Source organism: Nilaparvata lugens, unplaced genomic scaffold (assembly GCF_014356525.2).
Source record: "Nilaparvata lugens isolate BPH unplaced genomic scaffold, ASM1435652v1 scaffold6531, whole genome shotgun sequence".
NCBI lineage: Eukaryota > Metazoa > Arthropoda > Insecta > Hemiptera > Delphacidae > Nilaparvata > Nilaparvata lugens.
Window position 1 is genome coordinate 1 of NW_024092282.1, and position 15128 is coordinate 15128.

At 35.1% G+C, this 15128-nt stretch overlaps 1 protein-coding gene across 1 annotated transcript; it reads left to right on the forward strand.

Annotated features, from left to right (window-relative positions):
• Positions 1-2564: 2564 nt before the first annotated feature.
• Positions 2565-12065, forward strand: LOC120356343 (catenin alpha-2-like; the record flags this gene model as incomplete). Its single annotated transcript, XM_039445270.1, has 2 exons — positions 2565-2738; positions 11997-12065. Coding segments are annotated over exons 1-2 (228 nt in total), but the record flags the coding sequence as incomplete, so codon positions are not given.
• Between the last annotated feature and the right edge of the window lie 3063 nt (positions 12066-15128).

Below are 15128 nucleotides of genomic sequence, written 5' to 3' on the forward strand. Positions count from 1 at the left end.
ACCATAGAGAAAAGTTAGCATAACAAGATATTCCATGACATACGTTGTTCATGTTCCAAATTCAAACCAATTGTTTATTCGAGTCGACTAGTGTCTGTTATTACTGTTTTGGGCGGGTGAGAGTGTAAGAATGGCTCAGTATGAGAGACTGCCCGCAAAGAGAAAATATAGAAAATAGTATTATTTGTGTGGAGTGCGGTTTTGGGCAGTGTGCCTGTCGCATCCACACATTGTATCATAAAGTAAGTAAATACTTACTTTTATAGATTTTTTATTTACTTACTTAGATTATTTATTTAATCTATGATTGTATCATCTTTTTTTCAATAAATTGAAATTGAAATCTTTCTTCTCTGCCATTATAACGTGGGCCTCACTATTGAGATCATCTCATCAGTCCACTACCATACACGATTGAAAGAAAACGACTTAGAATTTATCAAAATCACTAATAATAATAATAATATCGAGTGACCTGGCTGGCTCAGGTCTGGTGTCAGAGTTTTCAGGTCGCAACTGATCAATTTCAGGCCTCTGACATGACCTAACGACTGCTTTTAGGCAGCCGGAACCGACGGCTTAACGTGTCCATCCGAAACACGGGAGTGGCCCGAGATAAATATCTTGCCCGGGCCGGGATTTGAACCCGGGCCTCTGAATCATAAAGCCAGCATATGATCCACTCGACTACGGCCACTCCTTCAAAACCACTAATACTTATCTAATCAATTTGAGATACTACAAAGTTTCGACATAGAGAAATAGCATAAGAAGATATGCGATGGTATAGGGTGTTTATGTTCCAAATTTCAATTTTAACTCAAGCCGGTAGTTAGTCCAGTAGTTCTTTATCGTGAAGCTACGTGACACTGGTAGTCTCTCATACTGTGTTATTCTTACACTCTCACCCGGCCAAAACAGTAACAATAGACAGTAGTCGACAGTAATTGGCTTGAATTAACAAAGAATCGACTTGAAATTTGGAACATAAACGACCTATGTCATGAGATATCAATACAGAATAAAAAAACAACTTGTACAGAAATTAAACAAGCTTCAGAATTACATGATGAATCTTGAAATAAAATACATTATTTATTACAATCATTATTTATATTTAGATTCAGCGTTGAAAGAACAGCGTTGCAGATTCTCTGCGTTTTGAGTTATGGGAATTATATTTTCACTGTCACTGTTATGTGCGAATCCAGCTTCAGTTGTCTCTGCTATCCTGGCTGACAGTTAGATGATAAAAGTGTAATTTAGTTTCATAGATGAATGACTATTAGGTCACACCTTATGATTTTCATGGCCTCTGACGTCACTCAAGAGGTAATTAGACTAACAGCTTTAATGGTTCGGTTCTTATCACGATGTGATTGGAGTAGAGCAACATTTGCGGTGGGTGTGATCTCCAGGGTTGCAGGTACAAGTACAGCGTTAATGTGTATCATGCTTATTTTGCATCCCATCTACGCTTTGGTATCATTTTTTGGGGCAGAACAACAGAATTTGGATCTATTTTCAGGACTCAAAAAAAAGCTTTGAGGCGAATATTCGGCCTGACAGACAGATGTTCTTGCAGACCCATATTTAGAGAACACTCCCTCCTTACAGCCCCGGCAGTTTATGTCTTAGAGTTAGCTCTATTGGTTTTTAGAAATAAGGACCGTTTCCAGGAGAGACAAGTGACGCATTTAATAACACGCGATTCAGGGGACTCAGGTATCCAGAGCACAGGCTGACTCTCTTGGAGAAGGGCCCTTATTACATGGGCATCAAGGTTTACAATGTCCTACCACAGATAGTCAAGGAAAGGGTACTACTCCTGGTCTATTTAAGAAGAAATTAAAAACCATTCTCATAGGTATGTGTCCCTATAAAGTTGAGGAATTTTTTGAGAAGATAGCCTCTACATGATTTGCCAATATAGTATGGTCACTGTTAGTGTTCTATTTATGTAATAGTTGGTTTGCCTTGGGTTGGGGTATGACAGTGGGTTTATAGTGATCCACATTCATGGTTATTTTTTCTCTTTCTTTTTCCCATTTTGAATAATTAAATGACATTTCACACATCACTAGAGCCTCTGCTTTTGTGATTTTTACGTGAAGAATTGAATAAAATAAAAATAAAAAATAAAAATTGAAGGTGGATCCCCAAATATCAGTACCAGAGTCAGATATTCTTCACATGAGTTGTAAGGGGACTATTCTTATGCCCGGTTTCTCAGACGTTCAATAAACAACGCTATAGCTATTGATTCAATAAATTTTTATTGATTTCTTAAACATATTTATAGAATCCATAGCTATGGAACGATTTATCTGTTCAATGAATCTGGCAACATGGCATGATCACAAACCGGCCACTTTCGTAAACAAACTTGGTGCTGGTTGCACAAAAGCTGGTTAAATTTTAATCCCACGAGAGCCAATCAGAGAAGCCGTCTTATCAAGAAGGCGGTACTCAGCTCTTCCTATTTCCATCTGGCTATTTTGTGCGGTATACTATAGTCTATTGGAATTGAAATATCTAGGAAATGATGTTTACGAATCACTGATAGTTATATTGTTTGAATGACAGTGATGCCGAACTTCGCACAGCGAGTGGAAGTGGCCGTGGATGCGCTGTCCTCCAATCCCCCCAAGGATGTTGACGAAAACGAGTTCATCGATGCTTCTCGACTCGTCTATGACGGCGTCAGGGAGATCAGAAGGGCTGTTCTCATGAATAGGGTGAGTCTAATGTGTCATGTTGTCGTTTCAACACTATTAATACATCTATGTCTCTGAAAACCTGCGATGACACTATATTATTGAGATGCACATCATAAAGTCAGCTGTGCTTTTAGAATTACGTTTGTTTTTTTGTTTTTTTTCGTCCTTCAAAATTATTTCTTTAACTCAAGTCATACTGGTTTATATGATGTAATATTACAGTAATTGTTGATTCGTGTTGATGGTCGATTATATTTTATTTTTCAAAAAATATATATATATTCCCATGATTTTATAATAATTTTTATAACTGAAATTGAATATTTAATCACTTATCTACTTTCCATGATCATGATTATATAATATTTCTTATGACAGATTGAATATTCAATAGTAATCACATTTCTACAATCGATTTGATTGAGATTGATTTCTTACGTAAAATTGAAATGTTAATAAAAATTTAATTTTGAATCTAAATTTAAAAATCTACTTTGTGAAAATAACTAAGAACTGAAAATTTTGTAAAGTGAACAACTACAAGACTTAAACCTATTGTACAACTACAACCTATTTCGGACTATGTGTAACCTTATCTAAATTTGGGAGAGGAATAGCACAATGTTACCTTATTTTTTCTCTCCTTATCATTTTTTGATGATGTACTTTTTGTATGAATCAATAAAGAAAGAATGTTAGACAAGGATAGCAAACCAATGTTAAACAGGTGCTGACTCTATGAAGTGAATCTCACTATGAATAATTATTAGACTAACCAGTTCCTATTAACAATTAGTACAGCGATGACTCGAAAACTGTACGATATGAGACGAAGCTAAACTAAACAGTTACCATTAACAATATTAATTAGTTCAGCTTTACCGGTACTAATCAAGTATGCGACATTAGACTAAATTAGACTAACAACTTTTACATCCTAAATTTCACGTATTAGCTCCACCTTAATTTCAGGTTTAATTCGTTTAACGGTGCAAAGATAGTAGAGCGGCGAAGGTAGCTTCAAGCTTGAGATTGTTGAAGGTAATGCATGTATTCAAATGGTGGTGCTCATAGTAGGAGCGGTATGTATTGACCCGTTCAAATACATGCATACATTTAACACTTTCTCAAGATTAAAGCTTACCTCGCGGGCTCCACTATGTTTTACCACTTTAGCTTTGAATGACCAGAATTGGAATTTAATATTAACTACAGAATAAGACAATAATAATGAATTTTCTAATCTATACTTGAAAAAATATGTTTTCCTTGTATGATAGTTTTCAGATATATTCTGATATATTCCTTAAAATAATGTCGAAAAAATTGGAATTGGAATAGAATTACTTTTTTATTTGTTAACGTGGCAAAGAATGTTGATTTATGCAGTGTTATATTGATTCTAAACTTCTATTCAGAGAAACTAATAAACCATATTTAATACCTATCATCCCAATGGCTGCCAAAAATGGGGAAAAATGTGATGCAGATGGTAATGGAAATTCATTATTAGGATTTGAAAAACGTACCATGTTTACTGCTTGTTTTCGTGCAATAACTTGCTCTGCTCACAAGGATTATACATTGCTTGAAGCTGTAGATTAATTTTCTCAAGGTTTTTGTAGAACATGTGTGAGCTATAACCGTGTAAATTTTGAAAATTTGTTTAGTAATGTAGGAAAATGTTTTGCAGACAAAACTTTAGGTGTTATACAATAATGAAAGTACTTTTTTGTTATTAAAAAGATCGACTAGCAGTCAAATTTATTCACTTAGTGTTCATTTATTGAAGAAATTTGACTGCAATAGTGATGTCCACGTTATAATGGCAGTATTTGATTAGCAATGGTATTGCTATCCTTGTCTATCATTCAACAAAGCAGATAGCGCCATCTCTTACATGCTTTGCTCTGTTGCCAGATTGATTTTTAACAATGTAGAAATATAATCAATTATCAAAATATTTCATCTTGATTATGAAAATTCATTGAAAAATATTATTTCTTGCTTGATAAAATTTAATTGATTATTGTAAACGATAATGAACAGTTAATATTACCTCAATAAACCTGTATCAGCTACCGTCTATAGAAGGCATTGACAAGACAGAGGATCGGCAACGTTTTTCTCCTATCTTTCTCCACTGCCATTATGTGATGTATATAATTTCTTCATTTATTGAGGAAATTTGACTGATATAATCGAGTCCACGTTATGTAAGGGTGGGAAAATGAATAACAATTGGCGCCTCCACCAATTATGTAAGCAATATGTGCCTACACCGAGTATGTAAAGGTGGGAAATGAAAACAAGAAATGATCGTACTGGTTTTGATAATTAAAACAAAACAATAAATTATTTGTACAAAAAATTAGAATTATAATTATAAATTATGAAATAACAATAAATAGATAAATATTTCAAGGGCTACTCGCTTGGCTGCTAGTGAAGATTAAATTTGTTGTGGTTATGGAAAATTTAAAACAATGACTCAATAGTCACCTACCTTTATGATAATGGCCCCCAATTTGGCATCCACTGGTTAATCGCGACGTTAATTATTAATGAAAAATAAATAAAAAAACTGATCTAATGAAGTGGGTTCAGATCCCCTCCTATTCAATAATACAATTCTCTTTAAACTGCCCGAACTGTGACAGGAAAACTGTATTATAAAACAAGAACAAAATCTATCCCCTTCACCAGAACAGCCGGACTTTTACTCTCAGTCCTAACGAACGAGCTCACACACCGACTAGTAAAAAATTTTGGGTATTAATATATAACTCAGTCAATGCCAAACATGAAGCCATTTCAAATACATATTTTTATCAGTCGCACAAGCCGAGCACGTTTGTTATGAAAAACAAAAGAGAAACTACAATAATTTTGATAACAAGTGAAATAAACAATCTTTCTGTCGATGACAAAACTGTTCAAAGGCAGAAACACCGTTCATTAAACTTTTCGTAAAATAAAACTCTAAAATCCTGATCAATATGAGATAAATATATGAATCATATATATGTCCCATATGACCAGGTGACAGTTATAATGGCAGTGGAGAAAGATAGGAGAAAAACGTTGCCGATCCTCTGTCTTGTCAATGCCTTCTATAGACGGTAGCTGATACAGGTTTATTGATGAAATATTAACTGTTCATTCTCGTTAAAATTATCAATCATATCAATATTATCAAAAACTATCAATTATATTTTAACAAGCATGAAATTATATTTTTAATAATTTCATAATAGAATTTCAATAGTAAATTTTTCATTAATTATTCATTCATTTATTATTAAAATTGTTCTTATTCTTGTAACATTTATGATTCATAAAGCATTGGGACAAGAGGCAACCTCGAAAACAGTTTAAAGTTCCAATCAATTGAAGCTAAAAATCATAATTCAGTTTATTATTATTGAACGAAATCCTAAATAAATGCTGCAAATCACCCCGAAGACCTCTGCTACTGCAGACATTGACAACAGGGCTAACAGCTAGATGAAATTCGATGAGAACTACTATCCAAAATAGTTGCCAGCCCGGGAATCGAACCCGGTACCTCCCAATTGCTAGGGATTTAGCAAATAGGCACCGGGTTCGATTCCCGGGCTGGCAACTAATTTTTGGATAGTAGTTCTCATCGAATTTCCATCTAGCTGTAAGCCCTGTTGTCAATGTCTGCAGTAGCAGAGGTCTTCGGGGTGATTTGCAGCATTTATTTAGGATTTTCGTTCAATAATAATAATATATTAATTAGCATTTGAATAAATGCATTCTCTATTCAATTCCATCTGTAATTAATTCAGTTCCTAGTTAGGGTGCATTTTCGTTTGTGCGTAAATTTCCGCAGTCGACGACTACGACGACAAGCACTGTTGACATTCATATTGTCCAAATTTCATGTGTGTGAGGATCTCAGATTGGGTAGATTTCAATTTTTCTAAATAACCTAAAAGATTATGTTCAATTATGTTTTAATGGGGGAGGTTGAGTTTATACTTTAAATGGCAATATGTTTATATTATTAGAAATGTTCGATTCTTGAATAAACACAAATAATGAAAAGTTATTTGATCAGCTGTTTTAGCACATTTCTCCCCCCTTTTTGTGTAGTTTAGAAGTTGATATTGTGGTAATTATTAACATTACATTAAAAAGACTAAGAAATTGTCTAAGACTAAGAAATCTCTGATCAAGAGATTGACAATGGTGTAATAACCGAAACCGGTCTTTCTAAGTATCAATAAATATGTGGTTTTTTTGATAATTTCTAAGTCTTTTTCATTTAATGTTAATAATTACTACAATATCAACTTCTAAACTACACGAAAAAAGGGGGGTGAAAATTTGCTAAAACAGCTGATCAAATAACTTTTCATTATTTGTGTTTATTATTCAAGAATCGAACATTTCTAATAATATCTACATATTGCCATTTAAAGTATAAACACGACCTCCCCCATTAAAACATAATTGAACATAATCTTTTAGGTTATTTAGAAAATTGAAATCTACCCAATCTGAGATCCTCACCCTGTCGTGGTCGACAACAGCATTATGCATAAACGAAACCCCAGCTTTAAATATCTCTGTCGGAAGATATCTAAGCCAAGCAATAATCCCTTGAACAATATTACAAATAACTCATCATGTTGTTTAATCTATAATAATGATAACAGCTGAAAAATTTGATAATTGTTGAACTAGAACCCCACAAAATGGCGATTTTGCAATGCATCACGGGATCGTGTCATGACCTGTATTATTTATAGACCTTGCTATCAATCACACACAAACACACAAGTTCACTTCCTCCTACTTGCACTATGAAACTGTTAGAATCAACTGTTAGAGTGAATGTTAGAATCGACCTTTGCTGTCTGTAGTTGACATAGGTACACTTCAGTCAGTTAGAAGAAACAAAGCATTTCTGTGTAACCTGCAGCAGTGATAATATAATTCAAAATCAAATGTATTGTCTAATTTACATAAAATATACAACATGATATGAAATAATATCATGGTCCTTCAAAATTATTTCTCTAATAACTAGTAGTTCTGTGAACAGTAGACCTGTTGTTATGCTTTCTCAAAAATCAATAAGTAATTTATCAATTTAAAATGTCTAGAAAACATGTCTATATAAACATAGTCCTATCGTACCGTGACGTTTCGTCCCGGAATGTGAGTGTGAGCGCTGTTATCAGGTCTGGTTGCCATTGATACGCCAATCCAGCACAAGGTTACCTTATTTTTCTCTCTCTATCATTTTAATGATGTACTTATTGTAAGAATCAATAAATAATAACTTAAATGTGGGTGGAATTAAATTTAAAGTGAAAAATAATTTATTGAAGCTCTGGCAGGTTCTATTCCGAAGCGTTCAGACAAATTCAAATCCAATAATTGTTGAAAAAACACTGTTAAAATGAATTGAAATAAAAAAAATGTTAAAATGTTTTTATTTTTGTCACATCCACATTTATTAGACTTTTACAGACAGATGATTGCAGTTTTGTGTTGAAACCACTAAGCTGAATTCAGCAATTATTCCATTTGAATTTGTCTTGAATTTGAGCTCTTTGGATTAGAACCTGCCAGAGGTACAATAATTTATTTTCACTTTAAATTCAACACTTTTCACTATTTTTTAGTTTGATTTTAACACAAAACTGCAGTCCTGTCAACAAATTAATAAAAATGGGGATGTGACAGAAATATAATTGTGTTTTTCAATTATTTAAAAATTCCACAATATCAATTCTCATTCAACAAATGCAATAATTGTCACGGGTGATTGACGTTGAGTGTGAGAATTGTAGCAAGATTGAATATCTATTTTATTCAGTAATTAATTATTGTGCTTTGTAAATGGAGTCTTGAGGTGCGTACAGATATACGCGCCGCGAACATTAGCAATTCACTTTTAATCGGCTGATGACAAGCTTTTTATATCTGTATCTTACCGTTCCTGTAAAAATACAGATATAGTCAGCTGATTAAAAGTGAATTACTCATGTTCGCGTACGCACCTTTAGGCTCAACTCACACTTTCGCGACTCAGGTCGAAAAGAGACTCGACTCTAGTCGAGAGCATGTGTTTACAAATGGTGACACTCAGACCAGTCGATTCTAGTCTCCGCGGGAGATCCTTCCAGGTTTTGATTGGGCATGACATGAGTCGAACAAAGAGGCTTGACAATGGTCTGCCACAAGGATCTGTCTTGGCTCCTCTCCTTTTCAACCTTTATGTCTCAGACCTACCTAAAGTCAGGTCCAGAGTATTATTGCATATGCAGATGATTTGGCTTTGGCTACACAGAGTAGTGACCTTGAGATGGAGAGGGAGCACAACAAGTGACTTGGCTGTATGACAGACTACTGTTCCGAAGTGGAGGCTGTGCCCCAGCCCTGGGAAAACTGAAGTATCAGCATTCCATCAAAGCAATAAACTAGCAATGCTGAGCTGAAAGTCTTAATGAATGATGCTGCCTTGAAACATAATGAGTTTCCGAAATATCTTGGCATCCCTGGACAGGACCCTCTCTTTAACCAGCACCTAGGAATGTAGCAGCCAAGTGAAGACAACAAACAACATTATTAGGAAACTATGTTGCACAACTTGGGGCTCATCTTCTCAACTCTGAGGTACTCTAGTCTGGGCCTGGTGTATGCTGCTGCTGAGTACTGTGCATCTTCTGGTCAACAGTTGTCACACTCACCTTGTAGATGTGCAACTGAATAATTCAATGCGAATAATACAGGAGCGTACGATCCACTCCAGTTTCCTGGCTCCCAGTGCTCAGCAGCTACCCCCACCTCCTCTTCGCAGAGCACAAGCTCTCCTTAGCTCTATGAAAGGATTTCGTCCAATCATCTTCTTCCAACCATAAGGACATTCCGGATTTATATAGAAGGGAGCTGAAGTCCAGAAGGCCAGCGGTCAGGATGGCAGAGCAATTGAGAGATGAGGGTTCTCTCTGAACAGAAGATGGAGAGAGGAGGTGCCCCCGGAATACCGAGAGCTATTTCTCATGCACTAGGCCTCCTGGTTTTGAGCTCCCCCGGCGCATCTGGGTGACACTCAACAGAATTCGAACCCAGCATGGGAGATGCAATGCGTCATTTTTCAAATGGGGACTTGGAGACTCCCCAGTATGTGACTGTGGGGCGATGGAGCAGACAGTGCACCACATTATATTTGAGTGTGAGAGACGTGCCTACCTGGGCGAGGCTAACGACTTCACTGTAGCCAGTCCCCAGGCAATACAGTATATTTCATCCCTCGACGTGCACTTATAAAAGTGTGAAATTTTAAAAATTTGACAAAAAAATGCCATACGCTAAATAAATAAATAAATCTAGTCTCCGCGACTGTCACCATTTGAAAGCACATGCTCTCGACTAGAGTCAAGTCTCTTCTCGACCTGTGTCGCGTAAGTGTGAGTTGAGCCTAAATCATTGTGGATGCCATATCACGCATAAGAACTGATAAGTTTTAAGGTTGAAAATAGATCTACCTGTCGATACTCTTCTCTCAGAAACCTATGGATAGTTATCAGTGCATGTTCATTAGATTCTCTGTGAAATATACATTCTTTATAGTTAATTTTTCAATGAAGTGTATTCTTTAGCTCCGGTATCATTTATTTAATCTCCTTATAATACAGTATACTATACTATAACTGCAATAGGATCCACCTTTTCTTGCCATCATCTACTATTGCTCTATTACAATACTTAAGTTAATTTAATATCACTTCACTTATATGGGCTACTTTATTCAAATTAATAAAAACAATATAAAAACTTGAAGTACCCTTTTATTAAAATATTTTTAATATGGCCAATTGTCGAAACTAGTTGAATATTTTTAAAGTTTTAAAATGTTTTAATAGAGGGTACTACAAGTTTTTATTAATTTAGTTGATTTCTATTGGATTTTCTTGATCCTTTAGATTGGGTTTTCTGGCAAATACGATGTTCACATCTTGTTTATGTTGTTGCCAATTCATTCTCAGTATTATTTGAACATTGCAATGAATCGTGTATAATTGTATCAATAGATGATCATAAAAAAATTAAAATTAACTGTAAAGCACTGCATTGTAAAGAACTTAGTCCAAAGAGTATGTTAAGTATGATGTATTTTATCATCCTAAATAATAGCGAACGTTGATGATATTTGACAACTGAAACTGAAGCCTTTGCACAGTCTTAATATAGAAAATATAATTCATGTCATAGGAGACACAATATACCTTATCAGAATTCAGTAAGAGTGCCAATTATTTCCTACACTTTCAATGCAAACCGTCTGATTTCATGTTCAAATCAAATACATTTCTACGCACCGTCACCAATGCTTTATAAACAACTGGATCTCATACATTGTACTTACACATGACTTGCATATCACTTTCCTTTCACTATAGTAAAGCTGCGTTTACACCAAAGTTATTAAAAAAATGTTTATTTTCCCATCCTTATAGATTCTATTAGATTAAACGGAGCTTGACAAACACAATGCACATCATGTGTATGATAAGTTATGTTCAATCTAATAGAATCTATAAGGACGGAAAAAAGACATTTTGTTAATAACTTTGGTGTAAAAGCAGCTTGAGAAAACGGAAATAATCTTCAGAGTTTTTTGTTTTCTATGGTTTTCTAAATTATATAATAAATTAGCAACGTTTTATGTGAAATATATTTCCAATGTTTGTATCAACAATTTTCATGGTACTTACAGTGAGTACATTTTTTTGATTAGTATTTATTATTTTCCTAAACTAATGCAATGATAAAATTGCCAAACTATTAGGGTGGCCACACACCAGTTAGTCAAGACATGACTATTCACGATTAGTCACAATACTTCACATAGTTGCTTATAAAGCAACAAACACCGATTAGTCATTGCAATTAGTCATGTCTTCAAAAGCAACTATGTGAAGTATTGTGACTAAACGTGTCTTGTCTTTTCTTGACTAACTGGTGTGTGCCTAGCCTTAGCAAATCCCAGAACCTATTCCAACCCTCGCTGTTTTATGAAAAACTATGTGACTGAGTTGTACTTTAACAGATCATTTTCAAATATTATTTACGTTTTGATCTACAAAAATATCAATAAAGAAGAGCCATGTTTCAATGTTATCTATTGTTACGTCTTTCAAAATTGAATTTCTCTCCATATTTCCAATTTGTTGATATTTTTTCAGTTGCAAAAAACAATTGTTAATTGTTATGTGGTGGATTCTGTTTTAGACGGATGAGGAATTGGACCAGAGGATGTGGAATTTGACGAGCATTATACCATTGAAAATCGCAGCAAATGTAAGCTTTTATCATTCAATTGAATAACAAAACCTTAATAAAATAACATGATAAAGCTGGATCTTAGACCAGTTATAGAATAGACACGCTGGGAAGTCTAGCCTCTGAAGCCAACATCTACTGCCATATCTCCAAATCGTGACGTCATCATCGGATGAAAACTTTCAGATTGTGTTTATTTCAGAAGGATGTAAATTATTTTTCATGAAAATGGTAAACTCCAGCTGCGCTCCCGCTGAAATAGACACAATCTGCTATGGAAAACAATGTAAACAAACTCTACAGAAAAGTTTTCTATCTGATGCTGACGTCACGATTTGGAGATTTGGCAGTAGATGTTGGCTTCATGGACTTTATACAGTATGAATATACAATAGGCCGTGTCCATTCTATAACTGGTCTAAGAGCTGGATTCACACATAACAGTGACAGTGAACAGTGAAAATATAATTCCCACGATTTCTAATTGGACTATTCACACTCAGCCCGGCCGAGTGAGTATGAATATTGCCATTAGAACTTATGGGGATTATATTTTCACTGTCGCTGTTGTGGCGAATCCAGCTTGATGGTGTGTTTGTTTCTCGTAATAATGCTTGTCTTAGTCCGGTTTCTATGACACTAAGGCCGGGTTTCACCAGGAACTAAACTTGTCGTTAGAGGAAGCGTAAACTTCAATTAGCCCTTAACTGACAAAATCGGGTTTCAACACACGCCGTTAGAGCTAATGAGCCGTTAGAGAGTTAACCGGCCAAATTTGGTCTGTAATTAATCAGTCGTTAAGAAAAAAAATGGCGACGCTCTGTTTACTGTCATGTTGAAAGTAGATTGTTTAGTTGGTTATGTTTTAATTTTTATTCGTGGTTTTTACAATTATTTTTTATTAGATCAATTCGTGTTTTACACGAAACGACTTATTTTTTAATAAGATTGACAAGATGCGTTCTTCACTGTTTATGAATGTTGGGTCCCTTCTTCTATTGATAGCTTTAGGCGGGATGCACACGGAGAAACGCATTTCGGAAGCCCTCTTTCATGAAACTTGTTTCATGCAATCCGTTTCACTCGCGCATGCATACAAAAAAGAAACGTTCCCTGCTTAATCTTATCAGTCGATTGCGAGCAACTTTCGTTTCACGTTTCCTGAAACTTTTTTCACGAAACGCGTTTCTCCGGTGTGCATCCCGACTTAGGCAACACAACATTGACAGAATGGCTAGAAGACATCCCGTGAAATTTGAAATTTCACTATTTACAAAAAAAAAACAATCTATAGAACAATTATCAGAACACTACATCCTAAATTAAATTTAATAAATCATACATCTAAAAAAACTAAAATATAAATATTATTAATTACTAAAATTTGTAGGCTAATATCCCACTCAATTTGGTAAACAAAACTTGAGTTTTCGGATCTAGTTGGATTTTCTAGGTTAGGTTTTACATGCTAACAATGTGAAGCAAGTGTCATGGCGGCGCACAAATTTCTTAATCTTTCGTTAAAGTCATCAGTTAGTGTTAATTGGAGATTACTAAGCGAAACGTTAACGTGAATTTGGTGAAACTCGCCCTAAGGCTGGTCACACACCGATTAGTCAAGACAAGACTAGTCACGTTTAGTCACAATACTTCACATAGCTGCTTGAGACGCAACTCACACTGATTAGTCATTGCAATTAGACATGTCTGCATAAGCGACTATGTGAAGTATTGTGACTAAACGTGATTAGTCTTGTCTTGACTAATCGGTGTGTGACCAGCCCAAGGCTAGGCGCACACCAGTTAGTCAAGACAAGACATGATCAGACACGTTTAGTCACAATACTTCACATAGTTGCTTATGACGCAACTCACACTGATTAGTCATTGCAATTAGACATGTCTTCATAAGCAACTATGTGAAGTATTGTGACTAAACGTGACTAGTCTTGTCTTGACTAATCGGTGTGTGACCAGCCCAAGGCTAGGCGCACACCAGTTAGTCAAGACAAGACATGATCAGACACGTTTAGTCACAATACTTCATATTGTTGCTTATGACGCAACTCACACTGATTAGTCATTGCAACTAGACAATATGTCTTCACAAGCAGCTATGTGAAGTATTGTGACTAAACGTGATTAGTCTTGTCTTGACTAATCAGTGTGTGACCAGCCCAAGGCTAGGCGCACACCAGTTAGTCAAGACAAGACATTATCAGACACGTTTAGTCACAATACCTTACATAGATGTTGTTTATGACGCAACTCACACTGATTAGTCATTGCAATTAGACATGTCTTCATAAGCAACTATGTGAAGTATTGTGACTAAACGTGTCTGATCATGTCTTCTCTTGTCTTGACTAACTGGTTTGTACCTAGCCTTATAAATGTATAAGACCTTACTTACTGTTATAAATACATCGCAGTAATTTTAAGCAGGGTATCGTCCAATATTATAAACTATCACACTTATTAAAAACAATGATCGTTCTCAGTTTTTTAAATCCTTCAACAGAATGAAATCTATCAAACTATAGGTCAATTTTTCACAATTACAATTTCTACTTGAGCGCAAGGCTGGGTTTAAACTAAACGAGCGAATGCTTGTTCTAAATAAATATTAATTAAAATCAGGATTAAGCCAGTTTAGAAGCTCTAAATCTATGATAATTAACATTGGATTCATACACTTTTGGAGACATAATTTATACTGTTTCTTTTTCTTATAATCGGGTTGTTTCTATGTGTTTTATGCTCCAGAATTCGTGGTATAGCTCTATGCTCTTTTGGACTAATCGCAGCCTAACAAAGAGCTACGAGCACAGTTTGATCAAATAACAAATTTATCCCATTAGATTCAAATTCAAATTGAAAGTTTAAATTATAATATTATAACAGACTTCAAATTCTTCATGATGTCAGCCGTTTTTTGTGATCTCTGGTCGGAGTTCCCTTGTCTTTCTTGAAGAATTATCAGCACATCTGTTAGTTAGTATTTTGTTCTTTGAGGCTTCCCATTGCTATCAATGCTGCATGCTAGTCGTTCAAATTGTTGGTTACTAAATATAGCTATGA